The sequence below is a fragment of the Artemia franciscana genome, chromosome 17, assembly GCF_032884065.1.
Source record: "Artemia franciscana chromosome 17, ASM3288406v1, whole genome shotgun sequence".
Lineage (NCBI taxonomy): Eukaryota > Metazoa > Arthropoda > Branchiopoda > Anostraca > Artemiidae > Artemia > Artemia franciscana.
Genome location: NC_088879.1, coordinates 35,139,831 through 35,165,563, shown reverse-complemented (window position 1 = coordinate 35,165,563; position 25,733 = coordinate 35,139,831). Strand labels below are relative to the sequence as shown.

Sequence of the window (25,733 nt, the reverse complement as noted above, 5' to 3'; positions counted from 1 at the left end):
TCTGTCCGTTTTAAGTTTTAATGTCGCTCCTTACTTTCAGTTAAAAAAACTTGTTTTTTTTTATTTAATTTCTGAACGTTTTTGAATCAATGCATGTTTTGATTTTGGCTCTCCGCAGAGGAATAATTAAAACGAAATTTGCATTTTTTTTTTTTGGCTAAATGGCTTTCTCATAATTTTGATCGAATGATTTTGAGAAAAAAAGAGCGGGGGAGGAAGCCTAGTTGCCCTCCGATTTTTTGGTTAATTAAAAAGGCAACTAGAACTTTTAATTTTTTACGAATATTTTTATTAGTAAGAGATTTACGTAACTTATAAATTAGCTTACGTAAAGAACTTTTGTATTCTCATATTTTTATTACATATATGAGGGGGTTCGCCCCCTCCTCAGATCCTCGCTCTTTACACTAAAGCTTAAATTTTGTCCCAATTCATTAAGAATGACCCCAGAATCACAAAAGCCGTAGATTAAATAGTTGAAATTACTAAAAATACTTTAACGTAAAGAGCGAGGTATTAGGAGGAGGTGAGCCCCTCAAATGGGTAATAATTTCTGTTTGTTTTAAGTTTTAATGCTGTTCCTTACTTCCAGCTGAAAGTACTTTTTCATATTTATTTTTTCATTGTGTTTTTAAATAATGCTAGTAAATCCTGCACTCCCTTCATGGAGATTTTCATCCCCCATGACAAATTATCGATGGAAAGTTCCCCCAGCATATCCCCCTCTTCTCAACCCCTCCCCCAACCAAAAAAATCCTCCTGAAAACGCCTGTACACTTCCCAATAACCATTACTATATGTAAGCATTGGTCAAAGTTTGTAACTTGTTGCCCCTCCCATGGGGACTGTGGGGGAGTAATTCGTCCCTAAAGACATAGTTATAAGGTTTTTCGACTACGCTGAATAAAATAGCTATCTCAGAATTTTGATCCGTTGACTTTGGTAAAATAATTAGCGTGGGAGGGGGCCTAGGTGCCCTCCAATTTTTTTGGTCACTTAAAAAGGGCACTAGAACTTTTCATTTCCGTTAGAATGAGCCCTCTTGCAACATTCTAGGACAACTGGGTCGATACGATCACCCCTGGGAAAAAAAAAAAAAAAAAAAAAAAAAAAAAAAAAAAAAAAAAAATAAACACGCATCCGTGATCTGCCTTCTGGCAAAAAATACAAAATTCCACATTTTTGTAGATAGGAGCTTGAAACTTCTACAGTAGGGTTCTCTGATACGCTGAATCTGATGGTGTGATTTTCGTTAAGATTCTATGACTTCTAGGGGGCGTTTCCCCCTATTTTCTAAAATAACGCAAATTTTCTCAGGCTCGTAACTTTTGATGGGTAAGACTAAACTTGATGAAACTTATATATTTAAAATCAGCATTAAAATGCGATTCTTTTGATGTAGGTATTGGTATCAAAATTCCATTTTTTAGAGTTTTGGTTACTATTGAGCCGGATCGCTCCTTACTACAGTTCGTTACCACGAACTGTTTGAAAAATTTGCACGTAGGTGGAAGGAAAATTGAAATAGTATATGGCTTGAGCAAGGTTTACATTTAGGTTGAAGTCTAGATTGGGGCTTAAATCCACTTAAAAAAAGTTTAATCTAATTGTTAACTTCGTTTGAATTACCAAAGCAAAGAAATTATTAGGTTCGATCACAATGTATTGCTCTAAAAACTCCAATATTTTCCAGATGAAAGGTTTTATAATTATATGATAAAACTTTTTTCTGTAATAATCAAAACTGGATTGAAATTACTACAATCTTTTAATCTATAAAAAACTATTATTGGCTTAAATAATGTGAAAATCTATTCACTATTGTATATTCTTCCAAATAGATATTGATTCATCATCGTTTCCCAAAGTGTGGTATTTTCTTATAGAGCGGTAAAGATGGTCGTTTACATTTTGTGATTTCTACAATTTTTTCATTATATTTCTTTGCCTGTTTTCCCTTTTCTGAAGCAAATGCCCCCCACACCCTCCATAAAAGAATGAAACAATAAAAATTTAACATTTCTCTATATCGTTCTTCTTTCGAGATATACGTTAATATATCACTAGCTTTCACAGTAAAACCATTTTTAAATGGCGTAAGTAAATACTTTGCAAGGTTGTGAAAATATGTAAAACACAATTAATAACACCCTACTTTTATACACTATTCAAACCCCCAGGAAAAGTGGTAAAGTTACGTATTTGTACTGCTCAATATAGCCCAATCACCCACGTGGCGCGTCGGATCGGGCTACTATCATTAATAGAAGTTAGGATTCTCCTATGGTGTTTTTCTTAACATTTGCGGCTTAGATATTTTCCGTTACCTGTGTCTTTTCCCTAGCAACATCTATGCTTGCTTCCTGATTTTTCTTCCCTATTTGGCTTTTATCTCTTTTTTTATGGATTATAGATTGTTTGTGTTTTTGACTTAGGTGAGGGATTTCACAACAACAACAACAAGGAAAAAACAAAGTTTACTTGAAATACTCTAATTTTATTGACTATAATTGTACTTTTCCATTTTTTTTCCTATGTTTTTTTTTCCAAAGTTTATGTATAAAGTAAGCACACAAATAACTGAATGCTAGCTAAATGCAAAAATTGTATTGAAAATTAATAGTTTTATTCACAAGGTGGGTTGCAAAATATTCATAACCTCGCATTGGGCCACGGTGTAAAAGTTTGGCGAACGCTATGATAAACGTATGTAATACGAATGGAATATACTACGTAGCGTAAAGCCTATAACTAAAAAAAGCGTTTTGAAGCTTTTCAGGTCCGTCATAAACTTAATGATCCAACTTGCCAATAAATTTCCATGCGGCACAATTTATCTGTAGCTTTAAATACGAGATGAAACCTGAATCTCAGTACTGCTTTAATAAGAAAATTTTAAACAGAGATCCAACAAAAGAATCCTGAAAAATTGAGATGACCTTCTTCAGTTTTTTAATTTCGCTCATTAAAACGGTTATTTTTTCCCGCACGTATCGTCTCGTATCACATCCACACTCACGGCAAACAAGGTATGCATAAGCGCAAAGACGGTGAAGACTTAAAGGGTAGAAAGGTATCAGACGATTCTTGAAGGGCACCAAGGGAGTCACTCTGACCGATCCTCAAATTATCCCTCCAACCCCCCAAAAATACCTTTATTAAAGCAGAGATGACGGTATGTAAAGTTCAAATTGACATATTCCCCACAAGAGTTTGAAATGTTTGGACTACCATCTCATACATGTAAGGTAAATGGAATTCCGCACTACAATTTATCCTTTGATAAATCCTAGAAAACCCTACATGATCTGGCAAAATAAAACCTATATCGATATCTACAACTATTTGAAAATGGTGTAACCTATGCAATGTTTGCGAAACTCATGGCATATCATTCTATGGCATTTGTTTGGTGCTCAAGATATAACGAAAAGAGAAATCATCAATGCAACAGCACAAACACATTAAAAAAAAAGGAGATAGAAGGAGAAAGGGAAAACTGTTTTCCTAAATTAGTGATTAATATTGACCAGCACTTGAATGAGGCCTTAAGCCTACTCATCCATACAACCACATAGGTCAACCAGCATAGCCATACACAATCAACCATAAAGAATAATCCATGGACAGGCAGTCATGTCGTCAATAAGTATAAGTCGTCATTTACCAAACAATAAAAACAATAAAGAAGAATAATTCAGAGGCAACAACCCAACACAAGGGCTCATCAGGAGAATACACTTGACTATAGGGTTTCGGCACTTTAAATTCTCTACCTAGTCAAGTGTTGTGCCTACCACAGAATATCCATGACATCCCCGTGTCAGGTATCACCCCCAAAATACATGCCTATGAAAAAAAACAGCAAATGTAGAACAACCAAGTAACACCAAAACAAGCTTAACTTGTTAATATATTACTCTTTTTAGCAGCAATAGGTAAACTAAATGTGATAAATTTTACCAAATCACAAATATTAACTCTTTGCAAAAAACCTGAATAAACTAAACAAGAATTCATCATTACCATGTGGCTATTTTTGAAAAATTCGCTCTATTAGAAACACAGTTCAAAATAGATGGCGCTGCAACAGCATTTCGCGAACCTCCGAAATTAGCCGAAAATTTCCCTAAGTATTTCCAGATAATTCTTTTGGTATTTATTTAAAAGTTCGTTATAATGAAAACTAAATTTTTTAAATTGCCAAGTTAATATATTTGCAGAAAAACCTCTTAATATCAATTTTTGCCTTAAGATTTTACGTCTATTTCTAACATCAATATAATTACTACAAATCCTTGCATAACGAAGTAACTGTGAGAAAAACGCTGAATATGTGATATTTGAGTGTATATTACTTTGAACAGATACTGTGTAACTTTGCCGAGCGGTTGGCAGAGAATATAGCATTAATCTCACTAAATCAGTTTGAAACCTATTGGGAAATCACCCCCGTTGGCAGTGTTATTCTAGAATTGGAACCAAGAACACAAATCGAATAATCAACGTATTCAACTCGGATTCGTACACGTCCAAATACAAATCCTATTGCATACCCATTGATATCCTTGAACATATTCAAAGGGTAAACCATACCATTATCGTTATTAATAGTAGTCCGTCAACTTTAAAGACGAGTCATTGGCTGTGTATCTTTCAAACAGCGACAAATATAGAGTTTTTCATCCTCTTGGTCCACCATATGCATTCTACACATCCCACATCAAAAACTTCCTTGAGCAAAGTGGAAAATCTATTATTAAAAATCAGATGCGAGTACAAGATTTATCGACGAAAGCTATGGTTCTTATGCGCTATTATATTTTATTTTTTGATGTCTTGGCTATAGTTACAGTGAATTTCTCAGCATTTATGTAGAAAATCTTCTATTGAACGACTTTCTAGTTGAAAATACCTTTTCCTACCTGTGTAATATAGATTTCAGTGCCCTAAGAGTAAAGTTCATAAAATGTTTCTGAATCTGTTTATTAAGGAAACTTGTATGTACAAAACAGTCTTCATTCCTTAGATTTTTTCAACTTGTATCTAACCATTGACAACGATAAGTGGAGGTGGCTCGTCAGGATTTAGCTTGTACTCATCATGGCATGGAAATACAGGGTCATTTTTTCTACAATACAATGTAACTTCACTTTTATTATATCTCCTTATGAAGTCAATAATACTATTCCAATTCATGTTATAATACTCACATGTTTCCATTTGCTTATTTGCAGCAGTGTCAAACACGATATTCTCATATGAAGAATAACTTTCTGTAACACCCTAATAAAAATCAATAGGTTTAATCATAGTAGTCATAATCTTCACAGCGAAGTCGTAAAAACCAGACTCTCTTATTATTCAATTAATTGAAGCTTAGGCCAGGTTTTTCTTCCCGAAGCAGTTGGAACCATTACGATTCCAGTCTCTTAAAAATAAATTGAAATGGCCTTTAGGGTTTTTTCCCGTCATACTAGGGTAAATATTTTCCCATTCATCACATTTATCATAGTGGCAATTGGAGCAGAGGAAACCTCTAGTGTGAGAGTCACAAACATCTTCAAGACAAGAATTATAGTCTTTGCTTTGCACTGCATATCCTCTATGCAATTTACTTGGATTGTACAATCTACACTTTTCGTCATAGTCATCAACAATAGTACAAAGTTTAAAGAATGACCAACTGTCCAATTTTTACAAACTTAATGTACATGTATTTAACGTTTGTTCACTGTTGACTGTCTCACTTCCAAAAAGAAACTGACTTGCAATCTATAAAATGTTCCTTTTACTTTTTGGAGGAGGAATAACAGAGTGACATCACAAAACCTATTTGATCAGGATTTTTCTACTTATTTGTTGTTGCTCTACGAAAAAATGTTCGTTTTAAACGAATTTCTTGGTAGTATTCAAAAACAAAACTGCAATATAGTTTTGTTTGGTCTCAATTAGTATGTCAATACATTGTATAAATACATCTGACCTGTGACGTAAAACTTTCATATAATAGTCCAAATACGAAGAATCATTTTTCATTATATCGTCGAGCATTTTTTGAGAGAATATTTTTCTTTGAACTGATAACTCTTGAAAATCATAATTTAGAATCAAACATTTTCCCAAAATAACAAATTTTTCTATACTTTTCTGTCTGTCCACTTTATTCGTTTTTAATCTTGGCGCTCTTACTGCTGATTATAGATTAACAAAGAGTAAGACTTTGTCTACATTCTCAATGCCAGTAAAATATCCATCATGAAAAACATGTGAAATGGAATAGTAAGTCATTCTTTTTTATATGTTGAATCAGATCATAGTCTTCAATATTTTTAACTTATGCATTTAATCCGTCTTGTAATCTTTGTATATGTATTATTTTCACTTTTGCTGCAAAACGTAATTGCTCTTCCAACTTGAATATCCTTAATGATATTAAATATCTTGCAAACATATTATCCCATTCTAGGGTTAGCCGATAACCCCTTGTAATTTCTACTGCTATATTATGTGTTCCAGGTTTCATTTCACCGTTGCTGTTGCCTTCAATATTCAATAAATTGGAAGCATCTAAATTCTTTACACTAATTTCACACACTAAATTCTTTTTCAATACTGAGGTAAGTGTACCGTTAGGTCTTGCAAGTCACGCTAAACAACTACGTAGCATGCATCTGCATCTTGTAGAAAGTATTCCCTATTACTTAACAAACAGGTGCACGTAATAACATCTTGAGAGGAAAATATCTTGACTAGCGGGTCCTGAGGGTTGTCCCCACACTCTTATCTTTTTTTAGTAATTAACATAACAGAAAAAGAAAAAACATTCCCTATTACGTTACAAAAACCTGCATCTAGAAGAAAATTAGTAACATCTAGGTCGTGGGGGAAACGCCGTTAAACTTCTTCGTCGTTAGCGATGAAGAAGAAAACAGTAGCGGTTATGGGTGTGCTTAAGCCCATCTATACCTTACTGCTGCTGTACTTGCCTAATTAGCGATATGTCACCCCTTAAGAAAATTGTGTTATTGGAAACATTATGATAATGGAAGGTAAAGTCTCTAACTAGCTCTAAGTTCTTATCGGACTAATTTAGTTTTCTTATTTTCTTTCCTGTCCCGACTTATTACAATAAACTTTTATTTTCTCTGTTACTACAATGTGAAAGAAGACTTTTACCACAAAACTTGGCAAAACATCCCGACTTTCAATTTGTAGCTTTCGAATGATTCATACCCTTGTGAATATTCATCCTGTCGCAATGACCCTCTTCCAAGACTTTCTGTGTTAGCATTGGCAAAATGAATTATGACGTAGGGGAGCTAAATAATACTCTTTAAACCTCAGGTCAGGAAAGGAAAATTATTAAGAAGCTTAGTTCTGCTAAGATATCATTTAGTGGTTTAAGCCTTAAATAGCTCCTACTTTAAACCAAAAAATATTGAGCCATACTGGTTTTTGACGTTGATAGGATTCTTCGTTGGTCAAGGGGCTTGGTCTGTGGGGAAATCTGCATCTAATTATTTATCTTTCTTCAATAGATGGCTCTTGTCCTGCTTTTGATGTATCAAGAGTGGCCATTCAAATAAACAGGCGGCTTAGCCTTCATGTAAGAGATACTTGTTTGGCAGATGAGTTTTTAGGGGGGGTGGAAGAAACTTTAAAAAGACAAGGCTGGGAAAATTATGCAGAAATAAGTAATGAAAATACTAAGATGTCTGGATGAAAACAACCTTCCTCCACCTACACGCCTATTGTGTGTTAGAAAGGCTTTAGTGTTCCTGTCTCTGCTGTTGCTAGTGACAAACTGCCTTTCCATCATAATATGAGTTAACGAGGAATATATTCATGACAGTGAGTAAAATACATCTTAAGAGAAAATGGGCTATATGAGTAGTAGACATTTTCTGATGAATATAATTTATATACCAAGAATAGGTCGGTATTTTTTCCCAGACCTTTGGAAAGACGTTAAGAATAGGTTGGTGCCTTTTTTCAGACAAAATAATAAGAGTTCCAAATAGGGATAGGTCTTTTTATTAGACAGTGAAACAAATATATACGAAATCAAATAAGAGTTTTTGATGTATTTGTTTCACTGTCTAATAGGTGACCTATCCCTATTTGGAACTCTTATTTATTTCGTTACTCTCAAGTAGCCTAGCTGGGGCTAGTGGACCAACAGATATTTTTAGAGTGACGTTTAATGGCTCATTTGAAAGCTACATTTGAAAGCATACCTACGTGACGTTTATCACCTCTACCATCCGTAAGTGTGAAATATCACTAAAAACAAAAAACATTTTGATGTCAATCCTTAAGTAGAAAAGCTTGGGATATCATCATTGTGATAATTATAGTTCAAAACCCTTAACTGTATGTTGGCAAAAACACATCTCACATGTTCCTCCTCCAAGCCCGCTTAATAAGCTACGCAATTAAGGTACAGACACTAATATATCAAATTAGATAATTAGAGGCGTGGTTTTGCTACCACATCGTTTAACTACCGAATTAAAGTGTCTTACGTTCGATTCCTGCTTGGGTGTTTTTTTTTCATTCATGGTTTTCTTCCTTCTATACGACCATTTTCAGATAATTTCACTGTTTCTGTAAATGTGATGCCTTCATTTTTTAAAGCATGTCCCAGGAAGGTATTTGGTCAATCATTTTGATTCAAAAGGGAATAGAGATTATTCAGTTCATGGCTTACAACGGCATTCTGAGTAAATCACTAACTCCATACCCTAACGACTGGCTTAATTTTGCCCAAATTGTATGGAGGGTGAAAGATGGAGCCAGTTTTCCCAAATCAAATGAAAATGACAAAGAAAACTGAAAAACTAGCCATATAGTAATAAAAAAGGTGAAAATGTAATAAAGAAAACCTACCTGTTTCATTGAATGCTTGAATTATGCTGGCTTATCTTAGTTTGACAAAATTTTTGACAAACAAAATTTCAGCTGGGAGGGGAGGGGGGAAATGGGGTCTTGAGGAAAGCTGAGCTCTGGGAGGGGAAGTTGCCCCCCCACTCTCCCATAACAAATTACACCCCTGACCCAAACCCCTTGCCACTCCGTGATGGGAGAAGTGTATGCATGCGGTTCTGGAAACACTGAGAGTTGTATATTAAAAGAAGAATTAATTATTGTTATACTTCCTTATTCAAATTATTTACTTGACAATTAATATTGTAATATTCTCTTCATACGTAAGATTGTGTATCAAGAGAGGAAGAAAGACAAACGAAAACAGTTCCAAAAAATTGGAGGGGAACTAGGCCCCCTCCCACGTTTATTTTTTTCCCAAAATCACTGGATCAAAATTTTGGGATAACTATTGCGTTCAGCATCGTCGAAAAATCTTATAACTATGCCTTTGAGGACGACTTAATAAAACGGTTAAGTGAAAGGATCTTTCTAGGAAGGTATTTATTATGGGGGAAGAGAATTTCCATGAAGGAGCGCTGGATTTTCCAGCGTTATTTAAGGAAACAATTAGAAATTAAATATTAAAAACAAGTTTTTTCAACTGAAATTGAGGAGCAGCATTAAAACTTAAAACGAACTGAAATTATTACGTATATGAGAGGGTTCGTCCCCTTCTCAATACCTCACTCTGTACGCTAAGTATTTTCAGTAATTTTGAAAGACCTATTTATTCTAATTAAACATTCTCTGTGACTCAGGGGCCATTCATTAAAACTTGTAACGAACCGAAATTATTCCTATATGAAAGGGGGTGTCCCCTCCTCAACGCCCCGCTCTTTGCGCTAAAGTTTTTATTGTTTAAAAAGTAGAGTTGTAAGAATGAGTCAAATTTTACCGTAAAGATCGGGGTGTTGGGGAGGAGACAGCCCCTTTCATATACGGAATAATTTCTGTTCGTTTTAAACTTTAATGTCGCTCCTTACTTTTAGTTAAAAAATACTTTTAATTTAATTTTCCCTTAGACCTACGGGAGAAAATTCAAAACAGAATCATCAGAATTTTCAGACGTCTTTAAACACATTTAGGTTTGTGTTTTTCACTAGTTTTCCAACGCCCTTTTCCCCACAGATAGTTTTAGAGAGTGGGATTAAAGAGGCACTCGCCCGGGGTTCAGAAATTCAAGGGGGTGCAAATTTGAAATGAATAATCTAATTTTTATAATCATTTTTAAGTTTTTTAAATTTTATTTTTATTAAAATAAAGAAGAGGTCGGTGTTGGCAGTAAGTTACTCACTTACTGTAACACTTATACAATAATACTTAATACTTACAGTAAGTATAAGCAAATTGAGGAGGTCATAACCGCCACTGCTTTCCCCAGAAGGATAGTCTCCTATCCGGATGTGGACCCATCCTGCCACCCTCCCAATAAAAATACTGGAGCCACTTCCCTGATTTTCGTATATACTGAACTCAATTTTGTAATTAGTTAAAGATCGCACATGTTTTAGGAAACACTTAACCTTTTTTTCTTGTCCTATACGTATATCCTTAAGTTGATAGCTTGTGTTAGTCAATTTTAAAAATAAGAAATTTTGCGTTTTAGAATCAGTGTAAAAAAAAAAAAAAAATCAGGATAAAGTTAGCTTCTCTATGTATTTTAATCAATACTTCGTTTAAAAATTTTTCTGGTTTCTTTGACGAAGGTTGCCCTTTGCTCACAGTACTGCGAATCGTCATATCCAGGACACTATTATTTTTCAGAGAGGTTGACGCCCGTCCCTCTTCAATCCTAATATTTTTATTTTCAATTTTAATAACAGTGCTTCTAGAACGTTAATGCACCCCAAAAGAATACCCCTTAATACATGGCTTGGGGAAGAAGTTTTGAGCTAATTAAAGTATATTTTAGGGTTATTTATTTGACGGTTTCAAAAATTAATTTATTTAACGGTTATTTATTTAACGGTTGATCATAAATAAGAATCGTTGGGTGGACAAACTGAAGTGGGGATGAACAGTCAAAAAGAAGGTAAAATTCTAGTCCATTGACTTCTTGCTATCTTGGAAAGTTGTTGGGCTAGAGAATTGAAACTTTCAGGGATGTGTTTCACTATTAATTGGGAAGTTTCACTATCGCAGCACTATTGACATCAGAGCTGACGATGGCTTATCAATTCAGGTAATCTCCAATGGCCTTCCAAGCACATCCAACGGCAGTGTAAAGCAGAAGCATAAGCTTTGCTCCTTCGTCGTGCTAAGTAGAGCTGTCATCCAACTTGTGTCCTGGCTCAAGAACAAATAAGTGAGTAATTTACCAAATGTCTTTTTCCCTCCTCTATAGAACAAAATAATGATCCGAGTCCGTTCATGGTTCAAGCTATGAGCCACATGAACCCTCTAATAGGGTTAAAGATATTAGCCTGCGAAATGTCCACGTCAATCCGTCGTTGAACTGACATGCTTTCTAATTTAGAATGTTGGAAGCCTGTAGAAAATTTTCGAGAGTAGAATAATAAAAATATGGTTTGTGTATCGTTATTGATCTATCGATTCAAAGACAGCGGATACAAAACGGAAAAATTAAATTTGTATAGACACCTGCACCTCATTACTGCTTAGGTGTGGTAAGTTGTAGAAGCCCATGAATAATATCGTCCAGCTAGTAGAACTCAAAAATCTATTCCAGATGACTATTAAGGACAAAAATGAAGAACAGCAAAAGACATCTGCTCTTCCCAAAATTAAATAAAAAGCTAGTTGTTTTTAACTGATAGTAAGGAGTGACATTAAAACTTTAAAAGAACAGAAATCATTACGTATTTGAAAGGGGCTATCCGCTCCTCAACGCCCCGCTCTTTACGCTAAAGTTCTTTATTGTTTTAAAAGTGGAGTTGTGAGAAAGAGTAAAACTTCCTTCAAAATTTGATTTTCTTTTTAAGATTTAAAAACTAAAAATTCACCAGCCACCAAACCCCTCCCCTAAATTTTGAGAAACACATGTTGTCCCCCCTACATTTTTGTGAGTTGTCGGCCCTGTTTGAGATTCTTTTTCACCTTTGAATACGTCAATGGTGCTCTGCATTTGGCTTTTTTTGCTAACTTTATTCTCAACAGGCTACAGCTTTGACAAATGTCTCTGTTTCGGATGGTGAGATTTAAAAAGTACACGGGAAACAAGTATTAGAGGGTCCACAGAAAGTGTGGTCTGTGAAAAAAATTCAACGTCGTATATATTGGGAGGAAAGACCAGGAAAATTTTGTACCCAGAAATTGACTAACATTCCGCTTACAATTAAAAGAACAAGAAGATTTTCACTGACCCTATCTAAAATTCAACATAAATTTAAGCAATACTAAGGCGCTCAAGACTTTGATTGAAATCAGTTAATGAATTTTTTAAGTCAATAGACCGGTAACGTTCAGTGGTCCGGAAATTATTGTATTTTTTACTGTGTAAATATAGTTTGTGTTAACTATAATACTTAGTATTTCTGCTGAAGATGAAGACCGACTGTGTCTTCGAAATATTCAGAACCTTTGCATTTGCTTTTTCACTATCTAATAAAAGACTTACCCCTCTTGAAACTCTTATTCGTTTCGCCGCTGGCTGGTCTTTTTATCTTTTGTGGGATTCAGTTTACGCGTGATATTTTGCATGGTTTAACTCTGGTTTATCTTAGCAATAGTTTTTATAGAGTCAATTTTCAAGCAGAGTCAATTTAGGAGATCCAGATGATGTCAAAGCGTTCTTGTTTTGTATGATGTCAAAGCGTTCTTGATGATGTCAAAGCGTTCATACTCCACTCTTGTGGAGTATGATTCCCGATAGCATGTGCGTGATAGGGGGGAGGGAAGGCCTTTTGTGGGCTATGTATGTTATAAATATTGTTAAATATTCTTTTGTGAAGTGTCTCTTTACTTTTTAAAGTAAAGCTCTTAACTCGAATGGTTCACAAACTTACTGAAAATTGTGAAACTGAATTGGGATTAATCGAATAACCCTCGTTTGAATCAAGAAATTACGAGTCATCACCACGGGGCATTTGCTAGGGTCTATCAGGCTGACATGTTTTAGATCATGCAGATAAGAGACTGTCCAAATAGAATTTGCAATAAAGGGTGGGGGTGGTGAGTAATAAATGCATCTTTACTTTAATAAAGAATGCCTTAAGCCTCTTGACAATATTAAGAGCTGGCAAAAAAAGTGAGTGTTAATACTATGAGGCATTAAACAAACTAGCAATTAATGGAGATGGACCTACAATGATGTGGGCTACAGGACAATCGGGGTGACATGTGATAAATTGACATATTAATCAGCAAAGGTTATGGCATCACTGCTCGGACTGTCCATTCCCGTCTCCCAAAGCTACTGGATGGCAGCAATAAGAAAACGGGGCTATAGGAATGAGAAGCAAAAGTGGCATAAAAAGCTGAGATACAAAGAAACTAAGCAAGTGATTCCGAAGATAAACCCCACACTGACTCAACATCATTCACAACTTGGCTAATAGGTTTTAAATGCGAATGGTTGGCGAAATCATGTAGAAATTAGGATTGTTATGCATAGTCTCACAATAATAGGATGAGTGCATTGATTAGTTTGTCTTGGAAATTGAAGGACCAAGGCATCTGATAGGAAAATGTCCTACTGGGATGAGGCAAGGATTGGGATATTTTAAAAACTAGGTATTTAGCTGGAGGATATAGTTAGTGCAAGTAGTCTCCTCCCAACCAATTAGGCTTCTTCGGGTGTGAAAGCAATGGGCCTCTGCAACCTGAGTCTCAACTCAGTTTTTTAAGCCTGTGTAAAATAATAGGAATGCCGATAAAATATTAAAACGAGTTAAATATTGAAAATATGAAATAAAGTACTTAAATCTATTTTAGCAGGAAGCTAGTCAAATTATATTGTAAGAATAGTTGTGCAGTACTACATTCTTAAAGCGTTTTGTTTGCTGTCTTTGGAGAAATTAATATTTCATTTTAAGAAGTTCCTTAATGAAAGTATAAAGTTAGGCTCAGTCGATAGTATTTTAAAGCAAAAAAAAAATCTAAACTTGGGTAATGAACAGTTCAAGGTTTGTTTTAGCATAAGCTTCGAATCGAATAACTTTGGAATATCGTTTTTTTTATAATAGCGTGTTTAAAAAAAAATCTATGTGCGGATGATACTGCGTAATTGATTAGGCAAAATAGTTGGTCAGTCGATAAATACTCTAAATCTATGAGACAGATATTCTCTTTCGTGTCAAATAAACCATCTTAATGTCAAAGTGGTACAGGATCGAAAGACGATGGAGATAATTTTAGAGGAATAGCCCATGAAATCATGATCTTTCATTTTATTAGAAAAAAGGCGAATTTTCTAGCTCAAAGAAAATATATGACTGGATACTTCAACCATAAATATCAAATGTTATATAAAATGGTCATCAGTTTTGCTTTGCAAAATGGCTACCAGGTTTGCCAGATTGCAATTATCAATATGAATAGAAATACTTCGAATAATATTTGTCTTTATCTTACAACTCTACCCAGAATCCAATTTGCCTTGGCTTTAGGTTGCAAAAATTTTGGTAATTGTATTGAAGTAGTTAGGGGGAAAGGCGAGCAGGGGGCGTTTCCCCTCTCCTAAAGTTTTGACCTCCCCTCTAGATTTAGAAAAGTATCTTTTTATGATAGTCTCTTTCGAAAATGTTTTCATTGAATATATTTGAAAAAAAAACAGAATTGCCCCCACTCCCCTGGGTTTTCTAAATACACATTTTGCTCCTCCCCTTCTACATCTAGGTAAATGAATGGATACCATTGTACATGATTTCGTTTACTTAAGTAATTGATATGGCCTTCTCCGATTATATATAATCTAAGTAAAAGCAATGTTATCCTGTTACCAACAGTAATAGTTCACAGTTTAATAAATACAATCTTAGTAATCTTGAAAAGTGGTTTATTGTAATCAAAATTGGAGCCAATTTTCTCAATTCATGTGAAATTTGACAGCAAAAAAAAACAAAAATAAGATAAAAAAATTGACCCATAAAGGTACTATTTAGTACTTAAAAGTAGGCTACTATATAAAGGTAGCTTATAGCACTATAAATGTTAATATGAACTAAAATACTGATCTGTTTCTGTTGATGCTAGAATTATGCAGGTTAATCTTTGTTTTGACAAGATTTTGGACGAAACTAAATTTCTATTGAGGGGAACAAACTAGGGTATGGGGGGGCAATACTGAGTTCTGGGAGGTGCAGCTGCTCCCCTTCCCAATGGAAAATCATGCCCCTAATTGTAATTAAAACAGTATACTTAAATAATTGCCTGTGTCAGTAACTTTCAGTCAATTACTAATCTTCTGCTCTGAAAACAATCATTTAACGTTTTGCAACAGGCGCCTGAAGCAAAGCTAGTATAACTCGACGTACAGTCAATAGTTTTAGTTAAAATAGTTATAAGGTATGGGCGTAGCCTCGATAAGTCTACCCTGTTTTCTCTCACAGGGAGGGGGGTTCAGTTTGAAACTTTCCGAAAAAATTCTGGGGGAGGGAGGGGTACAAAGGCATCAAATTTTGTGCTGGGGAAAAAGGGTGAACTGTTTATCTCCAATCTTCACATATGAGCATACGTTAATTTTTTCCCTTTTTATTCTTATTGTCTGGCAGAATCTGCTGTTAGCTGAATAATTATTGGATAATTATCTTAAACAATTAAAATCCATAAAGACTATTGTAGTAATACCTTTTTTTTAGTAGGATCCCTACAGAAGTCAATGATCCTTGTGTGGCTAGAAAAGTTTTCAGGTAGAACATTAACTCTCAGGTTAAAAAAAAATTGATTTAAACATTCCTTCCAATTTTTATAGAATTAAATATGTTCCTCTGTAGATTGTTAAAGTGGATTTAAGTCTGAAATTAAATAAAAAACAAGTTTTTACAACTGAAAGTAAGGAGCGACATTAAAACTTAAAACGAAAAGAAATTACTTCGTATATGAAAGGGGCTGCTTCCTCATCAACGCCCCACTCTTTACGCTAAAGTTTGACTCTTTCTCTCAACTCTTCTTTTTAAAACATTAAAAAACTTTAGCGTAAAGAGCGGGGCGCTGATGAGGAAGCAGCCCCTTTCATATACGAAGTAATTTCTTTTCGTTTTAAGTTTTAATGTCGCTCCTTACTTTTAGTTGAAAAAACAGTTTTTTTATTTAATTTCTGAAAGTTTTTGAATCAATGCATGTTTTGATCTTGGCTCTCCGCAGAGGAATAATTAAAACGAAATTTGCATATTTATTGTTTTTTGGCTAAATGGCTTTTTCATAATTTTGATCGAATGATTTTGAGAAAAAAAGATCGGGGGAGGAAGCCTAGTTGCCCTCCAATTTTTTGGTTTATTAAAAAGGCAACTGTAACTTTTAATTGTTTACGAATCTTTGTATTAGTAAAAGATATACGTAACTTATAAATTAGCTTACGTAAAGAACTTTATATTCTCATGTTTTTATTACATATATGAGATGGTTCGCCCCCTCGTCAGTACCTCTCTCTTTACACTAAATCTTAAATTTTGTTACAATTCATTAAGAATTACCCCTGAATCGCAAAAGCCGTAGAATAAATAGTTGACATTACTAAAAATACTTTAGCGTAAAGAGCGAGGTATTAGGAGGAGGTGAGCCCCTCATATGGGTAATAATTTCTGTTCGTTCTAAGTTTTAATGCTGCTCCTTACTTCCAGCTGAAAAATCTTTTTCTTATTTATTTTTTCATTGGTTTTGTTTTTAAATAATGCTAGTAAGTCCTGCGCTCCCTTCATGGAAATTTTCTTTCCCCATGAAGAATTCTTCGATGGAAAGTTCCCCCAGCATATCCCCCTCTTCTCAACCCCTCCCCCAACCAAAAAATCCTCCTGAAAACGCCTGTACACTTCCCAATAACCATTATAACTCCCACGGCAATAACCGTGAGCCCCTCCCACGGGGACTGTGGGGGAGTAAGTCGTCCCCAAGGACATAGTTATAAGGTTTTTCGACTACGCTGAATAAAATGGCTATCTCAGAATTTTGATCCGTTGACTTTGGGAAAATAATTAGCGATGGAGGTGTCCTAGGTGCCCTCCAATTTTTTCGGTCACTTAAAAAGGGCACTAGAACTTTTCATTTCCGTTAGAATGAGCCCTCTCGCAACATTTTAGGACAACTGGGTCGATACGATCACACCTGGGGAAAAAAACAAACAAATAAACACGCATCCGTGATCTGCCTTCTGGCAAAAAATACAAAATCCCACATTTTTGTAGATAGGAGCTTGAAACTTCTACAGCATGGTTTTCTGATAAGCTGAATCTGATGGTGTAATTTTCGTTAAGATTCTGTGACTTTTAGGGGGTTTTTCCCCCCTATTTTCTAAAATAACGCAAAATTTCTCAGGCTCGTCACTTTTGATGGGTAAGACTAAACTTGATTAAACTTATATATTTAAAATCAGCATTAAAATGCAATTCTTTTGATGTAGCTATTGGTATCAAAATTCTACTTTTTTTGAGTTTTGGTTGCTATTGAGCCGGGTCACTCCTTACCACAGTTCGTTACCACGAACTGTTTGACTGTAAATCACTGTCTTGCAAAAAATGATTGTAAGATCCAAATCAGAGATATACATGCCATGAAACAGATGGAACGTAAACGTTGGAGGGGGAAAATGGCTGTCAGTGCAATAATCATTTTGAGATTAAAAAATGGATGGTCTTTTTATATTTGCAAAGAAATCAAACTTTTTTCGGTTGAGGGTCTGCTACTTCCTAATATTAAATTTAAAGAAAAGGTTGATAGAGAATGTCTATTATGAGGGAGAAATTGGGCCTTAACGACTTTTTAACTTCTAACCTTTTCCCTTTTTCACCTTAGATTTGATGTGTTTTTACCTTTGAGCCTAAAATGGAATACAAGATAACCACAACGCTCTATGGCCATTATTTTTCTATTTGGTTGATTGTGTTTGACTCTACTGTTTGACCTATGTAATTCGTTGTTTGACCTATGTTTGATTTCGATTGTCGTTTGACTTATGTGAGTGGGTATGGTCATGAAATTGTTCAAGGGCTTACCTGTCAAAACTACTAAAGCAGGAATACGGTCTTTTTGCACTGAATAATTACATTCAATACATGTTGCAGTGTAGTTTAAACAGTTAACATGTACAAGAAAGAGATTTCCTAGAGATTAAACATCACCATTTGATATTATTGTTATTTTATTAGAGATAACAAGCTGAGTTAGGCTATATTGGTTTCTTTGTTTTAGTATTTGCATTATGTTTCATAGAAGACGACTATTAGTTTTACAGCTAAAATATTTGCTTATATAATATTTTACTCACTGTTTACAGAAAATTCCTCATGAACTTCTTATATTTTGTATGATGGGAAAGTAGTGTAGTTTATATTCCCATCTACTACATATACTTCCATACATCTACTACATGTACCATCTACTTTCCATTTACTACATTTAGTCTACCTTTCATTATTGATTTATATGTGTGCGATGCAATCTTAAGCTAATAGACCAAATGTTATGAATTTTTGAACATGCATTCCACACCATATACAACTGTACTTAACACCATGTTAAAATATGCATTCTGGTGACTTTTATTCTTTTGTCCGTTTTTTAAACGAAACGGGCAAAAGGAGAATTTAAGTAAGGCATTTTGTATTTGAATTCCTTCTGTAGGCACCATCACATTTTTTCTACTTTTCACGGTTTTCGTTCATTGTCATCATTTTGTTTCAGAACAGAGATTTAGTCACCAGGTAATGCCTAATTTTCTTCTTTCTCTTCCCAAAATTAGGAACCCTTATTCAACGTTGGGAGAGGAAGCTAGGGAGGGAAACAAAGAGCCTATCTTGTGGGGTAAGGGAAGAGGACCCTTTTTTGGTATTTTTTGGCACATGATTTCTATTTAACATAGTTGTCATTCAGCTTCGCCTTTCTTTTCAGCACAGCGATCCTCCACACACCCAATATGCAAAGGTCTTGAAAGGCATAATTTAAGACCAAAAGCACAAATAACTAAAGACCGAAAAACCAAAGATAATCAACATCAAAAACTCTGAAGACTCGCGTGAACAGCAATGAGAAGCGCCAATAAATAGACGTAGTCAATTTTTTCGAAGATGTAAATCAAAGATCCTAAGAACAAAAATAAGATATAGCAAAGTCAAACTTTGATTTGAATTTTTAAATGTAGTTAATTTAAGTTTAAATTTACTATAATTAAGCCTCAATTATAATAATTAAATTAAAATTTTCATTTAATATAAGTTATAATTTACAAATAATTTTAAATTTAGCTTATAATTGATAAATTTTGATTATAAAATTAAAAATTTTAATAATTCTTAATTGTCATTATTATAATTATAAATTGTTATTACAAAATTATGTTTTAATTTTATTTAATTTAAAATATTTAAAAAATTAAAATTATTATTAACAAAATTTTATAAATTAAGTTTAAGTCAAAATAAGCCCTAATTCTAAAACTTAAGCATGTTTCTCTAGCAACTGACTTGAAAAAAAAAATAAAGAGTGGAATTACAGGATTAATTAACGGACGAGTATATTGTTACTGGTTGTTTTACAGCTTATTCCCCACTTAATAAGAATTAGTCCTTTAGCAGTCTAGAAAATGGCGTGAAGCTCAGCCAAACGTCAAATAAAATGTCTGAAATTGTTGCATGATTTTAACTGTCTTAAAATTTCAAACAGGAAAACCAATCAAGTGGAAGTTGATGAACCTTGTGGTTCATTTTACTGGCACAAAATTTCCCACAAAAAAAAAAACATTATAGCGGAATTATTGGCTTCCGTTTCCGGCATCTACTAAAGGAATAATATCATTGGCTTGCTAAAATACGTCACAGTCCAATGAAATTAAAGCACATTTCTTACCACGGAACTAAAGGAAAGTAGTATCCCTTTTCCTCTTTGGCTTAAGGCCGAACTGATTCAAAGACAAACATAACTTACCTGTAGCATCTTGTCAAAGCCGTTATTTGCTTCGTTGATAGCCACAATTCCTGGATGACTTTTGTGTAACAGGCTCCCATTAATATTAATGGCAGAACAAACATTATAAGCAGTTGATATATTGCCAACATTAGCTTTGCATCGAATATGGGTGCTGATATCCTATCTTCTAAATGCAAATCTTCCAAAAGTTCATGTTTCCCAAGGTATTTGTATATATTCACAATGTAGACAAGGTCATATACCCCAGGGGGTAGATATTGGCCTATTAATGAGAGGTTTGTTGATGAGGTGTCTACTACTAACCGGTTGTGTTTTTCATAGTCCATGCAAGTGTAAACTTCTAGCGTTCTGTTGGATTTGTCCCTATATTCATACGAATAAATATCCTGAAATTAAGAATCATTTTTGAAATCGTTTAAACACATTTTAGAAGAAAAAATGGAAGAGAAAAAAAAAACTGATCTAAGGGTGAAGAAGTAAAGGGATAAAACAAAGTTTTCAGCCATGTTCATTTCAACTCTGTCTAAAACCGATTTTTCAACCAAATTAATCTTGATTAACTTAAAATCAAATTTTCAACCCCACTCGATTTAGATCCAAATGTTCAACCGATTTCGGCTCAACTCAGTTTCGGACGAAATTTTCAACTGAACTCAGCGTACTTTAACTTATAACAAAAAGGCCAACCAATTCCAGCTTAACTTAGCTTAAAACGAAATTTTCTACCAAACTCAGCGTAATTTAACAGCGTACTTTGTACCCGCTCTACGGTTGGCACGACCCCCCAGAGCCCTTGGGCAAGTGTTGTAATTTATGCCCTCGGGGTATATAAGGTTTTTATGGAATTGCTGGTCGTATAAACTTCAGCTGGGGCTCATTTAATTTGAAATCAGAAGTTATAGTGCCATTCTTAAGAGCCAAAAGTGATTCGAGAGTGACCAGCCCCGCCCCTTCCCCTTCACGTCCATCATTTTCCCCAACACATCCAATCAAATTTCCAGATGGAACTGTTGTTCAGCGTAGTTGAAGGATCTGAACATTACGCCTTTGAGTATGATAACCACCCCAAAGCCCTAAGGACAAGGATTGTAAGGCATGCCCTGGGGGCACACAAGATCTTAATAGAAAGGGTGACCGTATATACTTCAGAGGGGTCTCATTGGAAAGGTACTCAGATGTTTTAGTGCCCTTTTTAAGAATCAAAGAATCAGAGGGTGGCTACTGAAATGAACTGAAATGCCAACCAATTTCAGCTGCGTTCAGCTTAGGACCAAACTTCTCAACCAATTTCATTTTAAATCAAGTACGCACCAGCTGTGCTACGTGTGACCTACATGTGACACGTGTCAGCTACGTGTCAACGCCAACTGTCTAGAGAATATTACAAACCACAACCAATTGAGTCTATCGAAAGAAGTTAAGCGCTTATTTGTCACGATTAATTTCAAAGTTCGCCTTTCTAGTCTCATATAAAGAGACAAAACCTTCACTTCCGAAGTAATTTTAAAGTTTTTGAGATAAGTAATTTACTTCAAAATCTCGAAGTGCCAAATTTGATTTCCAGGATGTGTCTCTAAGGAAAAACAATTGTAGGTTTTTTCTCTGTTTCAGATTTCCTTCAACTGCTGAAAGAGGTAGAAAAACCATCTAATAAAACTGCTTATTTCATAAGATGTGATTGAATTACAAAAAACGATTTTTAAAGTTATGGATTTCAATTTTGTTCTACGTCAAGGTTTCACATCCGGTATTTTTTATTTCAGTCTGTGCCGAAACAGGTATTTTATAAATAAAAACACCATTTTATTTAAAAATACTATTCATCGTGAAATAAATGTATCCTTTTTAGGATTACATTATAAGTCGTCAAATATTAAATCACCTTGTTCTCCGCTAGAATGCCTGCAAAACATTTTCCACATAAAGCTTTCAAAATTAGGTATACAACTGCCTTTACTAGCCTATACAAGCCCAAAAATAGAAGGGGAACGTAAGAATGTTAAGGATGTAAAACGTTAAAATGCGAAATGTTAAGTTTATAATTTCTATTTATGTGTTACTCAAATTTATACAGGTACTTGTGTATTATAGCAAACCACATTGTTGTTTTTGAGCTTCAAAACCGAATTCTCTATGTGCACTCGGAGACAATTGGCTCATCCGGAGGGAGTTAAACTACTATACAGGTATATTTTAATTAATTACTTAATGTATAGAGTTGGTTAGGTGTTATATCGGAAAAAGTAATTTTTCCAACTGGAAGTAAGGAGCAATATGAAACTTAAAATGAACAGAAATTGTTACGTGTATGAGGGGGATTGCTACTTATCAACACTTCGCTCTTTACACAAAAGTTTTTTAGTACTTTAAGAAGAAAGCTTCTTATTGTTATGAATAAACAAGAGTAGTGTTTCAGGAGTCGTTCTTAAAGACTTGGGACAGAATTCAAACTTAAGTGTAAAGAGCGTGTTGAGGGCAAGCACTGCCACTCAGATATGTAATAATTTCTGTTCGTTTAAAGCTTTAATGTTGCTCCTTAGTTTTAGTTGAAAAACTTGTGTTTTTTAATTTTGTTTCTGATCGTTTTTAAATAATGCCAGGCAATCTGGATACACCTCCACGGAAAGATCCCTTCTCTACACGGATTTGTTCTCTGGACAAATCAATCCTAGTAAAAATTAACTATGAATAATACCCTTAACATCTCCACGCGTAAATTTAGTCGGCAAAGAAAAAGCAAGATATAAGAAGAATTTCCTATAAAAATTCTGGCAAGCTCCCCCATGATAAAATTTCCTCTGAAAAATTCCACCCTGGAATCTTCCCTCCCCATGGGAAATTATCCTCATGGAAAATCCCACCAGCAGAAAATTCCCCCTCCCCGCCCAAGAGACGTATGCACAGTTCCCGATAAAATATACTACGCGTAAACAATGCGGAAATCTTGTAACTTAAAGACCTTTCCCAAAGGCTGTGGGGGGCTTGTCATCTCCAAAGACATGATCATTCGTCTTTTCACCTATGCTGAACAAAATGGCTATCTCAAAATTTTGATCGGACGAATTTGAGAAAAAAAAGGCCTGGTGGGGGTCTAGTTTCCCTGCATTTTTTGGTCACTTGAAGAGAGCACCAGAACCTTTAATATTTGAGAATGAGGCATCTCTCTAGGACCACTGGGTCGATATGATCACCCCTGGCAAAAAATGCAAAATTCCACATTTTTGCAGATGGGAGCTTGAAATCTCTAAAATAGGATCCTCCAACACGCTGAATCTGATGGCGTGATTTAATTTATAATTTTATGACTTTTAGGGGGTATTTCCCCCTTTTCCAGACAAAAGGCAAATTTTCGTAGCTCATAACGTATGATGGGCAAGACTAAACTTGACGAAACTTATATATTTGAAATCAGCTTGATAAGGCAATTGGTATCAAAATTCCCTTTTTTTAGAGTTTCGATTACATTGACCCGGGTCGCTCCTTACTTACAGTTCATTACCACGAACTATATGATGTAAAATAATGTGCTTTGGGTGGTCTAATTTCTATAGTTCTCTGTTGTAGTTTCAATAATATGTTGCTAAAGTATTATATTTTCATCATATTTTATTATATTTCATTAGGATTAACCTAACTTCCCTTCTTGTGTATTGTCGCTGTAATAAATAAGTACCTTTCAACATAATTTACCTACTTTTGACCCACCTTAATTTCAGTTGATTTCCTGAATAAATTTCGAAGAGTTTTCTCCTCGAAATTGCATGAAAATTAACTCAAATTTGGCAGCTCTATGCGACATGAGTTATATCATTTCACTAAGATGTAGGGGAAAAGTGTTCTTTTTAAATCAAGTTCTTTTTAAATCAAGGGTGGTCCAGTTCCGTATCCAGAATTTTTTGGGAGGGGCCTTATAAAAAAATTTTTGTTGGGTGGGGAGGGGTTACAAAAAACCTTTAAAAAGCGCATCAAGAATTTGTTTATATTAATTTTTTTAGGTTTTACAAGTCAGACAAACATTTTTTTCCCAAAAAACCTGCAGGAAAAAGCCTTGTGATGGTAATTTGGTTTTCTTATGTTTTATTTTATCAATGGAAATACCAAAAAGACTATTTTCAGCTGAAAGTGCCAAAAAAGGTACTTTTGAAAATCTAGGTAGGGTCGAGTATCTCGGGGAAACAACCCACCCCCTCCTGTTGACACTTCTGTACGATTTAATCTTAGAAATGGTCCCCTTCCCATTCCTGAATCAGTATCCTGCTAGACTGAGGTCTAAAGAATCATGATTATGAAAATTTTGATCTCAAAATAAGGAATTTTGTTTCAGGGGTTATTATTATATCTTTAAACGAGAAGATGAGTTGTTTCCCTTGACACGTCATCCCATTCAACCAAGGTACCAGATAAATAGCGAAATGCTAAAAAGTATAGACTCAAAATTTATGTTCTGTGGAGAAGTTTTCCGGTTAACAATTATTCAAAAGTCTTAGGTCATTCTGAAGTTACAGTCCTTTCACCAGGAGTAGTGGGGGTTATTTAATCTCCAGAGGCACAGTTACTGAGCCTTTCTACTATGCTGAGAAAAACGGCTATACAATTTTTTCATTGGACGGCTTTGGGGAAAAGAGGGGCGTTGGAGGGGGCATTTGCCATCCCAATAATTTGACTTTTTTTTATCTCCATATTACCAAAATTTCAAAGCTTTAACTTAGCTCATTTCATTACCAACTAATAATTTACTTTTTTGGCACCAATGGAAAATTAGGCTAGATTTTTTAGTGAGATTTTAGACTTGGTTAGATTTTTAGTGAGTCGGGATCAGCCTCGTTTGACAAAGAATCAGTTAGTAATTAAAACAAGACCATCATTGCTATGATTCAGGCCTTAGCTTAAATTGTACAACCTGGCCTCTCTTATTTTTGCACTGGGTCAATTTAATTAAACCGGATAATTTAAAACTCGATCGCCTTTGCTATAGTCCAGGCCTTATCTCATTTTTTTACAACTTAGCCTCTCTTTTTTTGCACCGGGTTAATTTAATTAAACTGAGTTAATTTTATTTTCGCACCAAGTTAATTTAATTAAACCTGGTAATTTAAAATTAGATCCTCTTTGGTATGATCCAAGCCTTAGCTCTTTTTTTATTAAATATTGCCTCTTTTATTTTTCCACAAAGGTTAATTTAATTGAACCAGGTTAATTTTACTTCTGCACTGGATTAACTTAATCAAACCGGGTAATTTAAAACTAGATCCTCTTGATCCAGGTCTTAGCTCATTTTTGTACAGCTTGGCCTCTCTTATTTTGCACCGGGTTTATTTAATTAAACTGGGTTAATTTTATTTTTGAACCAGGTTAATTTAATTAAACCGGGTAACTTAAAAATAATCCTCTTCTCTGTGATCCAGGCCTTGGCTCATTTTTATACAACTTGGCCTTTCTTATTTTTGCACCGGGTTAATACTTTGCTCGTTTCCATACTGAGCCAGAATCTTTGCTATGATCCAGGTCTTAGGTCACTTTTGTACAACATGACCTCTCTTATTTTTGCACCGGGTCAATACTTTGCTCGTTTCCCTGCTGAACCAGAGCTAAAGATGTTTTTTTGAATTTCATAATATTATTGAGGGAGATGACCACCTCAAAACTTTGATTCAATACCATAGGGCATTACAGGGGATATCAGGTGATGAAATGAGTGCTGTTGGAAGGGACAAACTGGCCCAATACTGAAGTACAAAAATGTGGAAGCCTTATCAAAAGTTATA

General features: G+C 34.7%; 1 protein-coding gene across 3 annotated transcripts in view; it reads right to left on the bottom strand.

The window, feature by feature from the left end:
• LOC136038183 (galanin receptor 2b-like) overlaps positions 1–25,733 on the bottom strand; it is a 190,192-nt gene that overhangs the window by 90,063 nt on the left and 74,396 nt on the right. For all 3 annotated transcript variants that reach the window (XM_065721263.1, XM_065721264.1, XM_065721265.1), the window contains exon 5: positions 19,966–20,354. In XM_065721263.1, the coding sequence (XP_065577335.1) occupies positions 19,966–20,354 (389 nt within the window). The remainder of the gene's footprint in view (positions 1–19,965; positions 20,355–25,733) is intronic.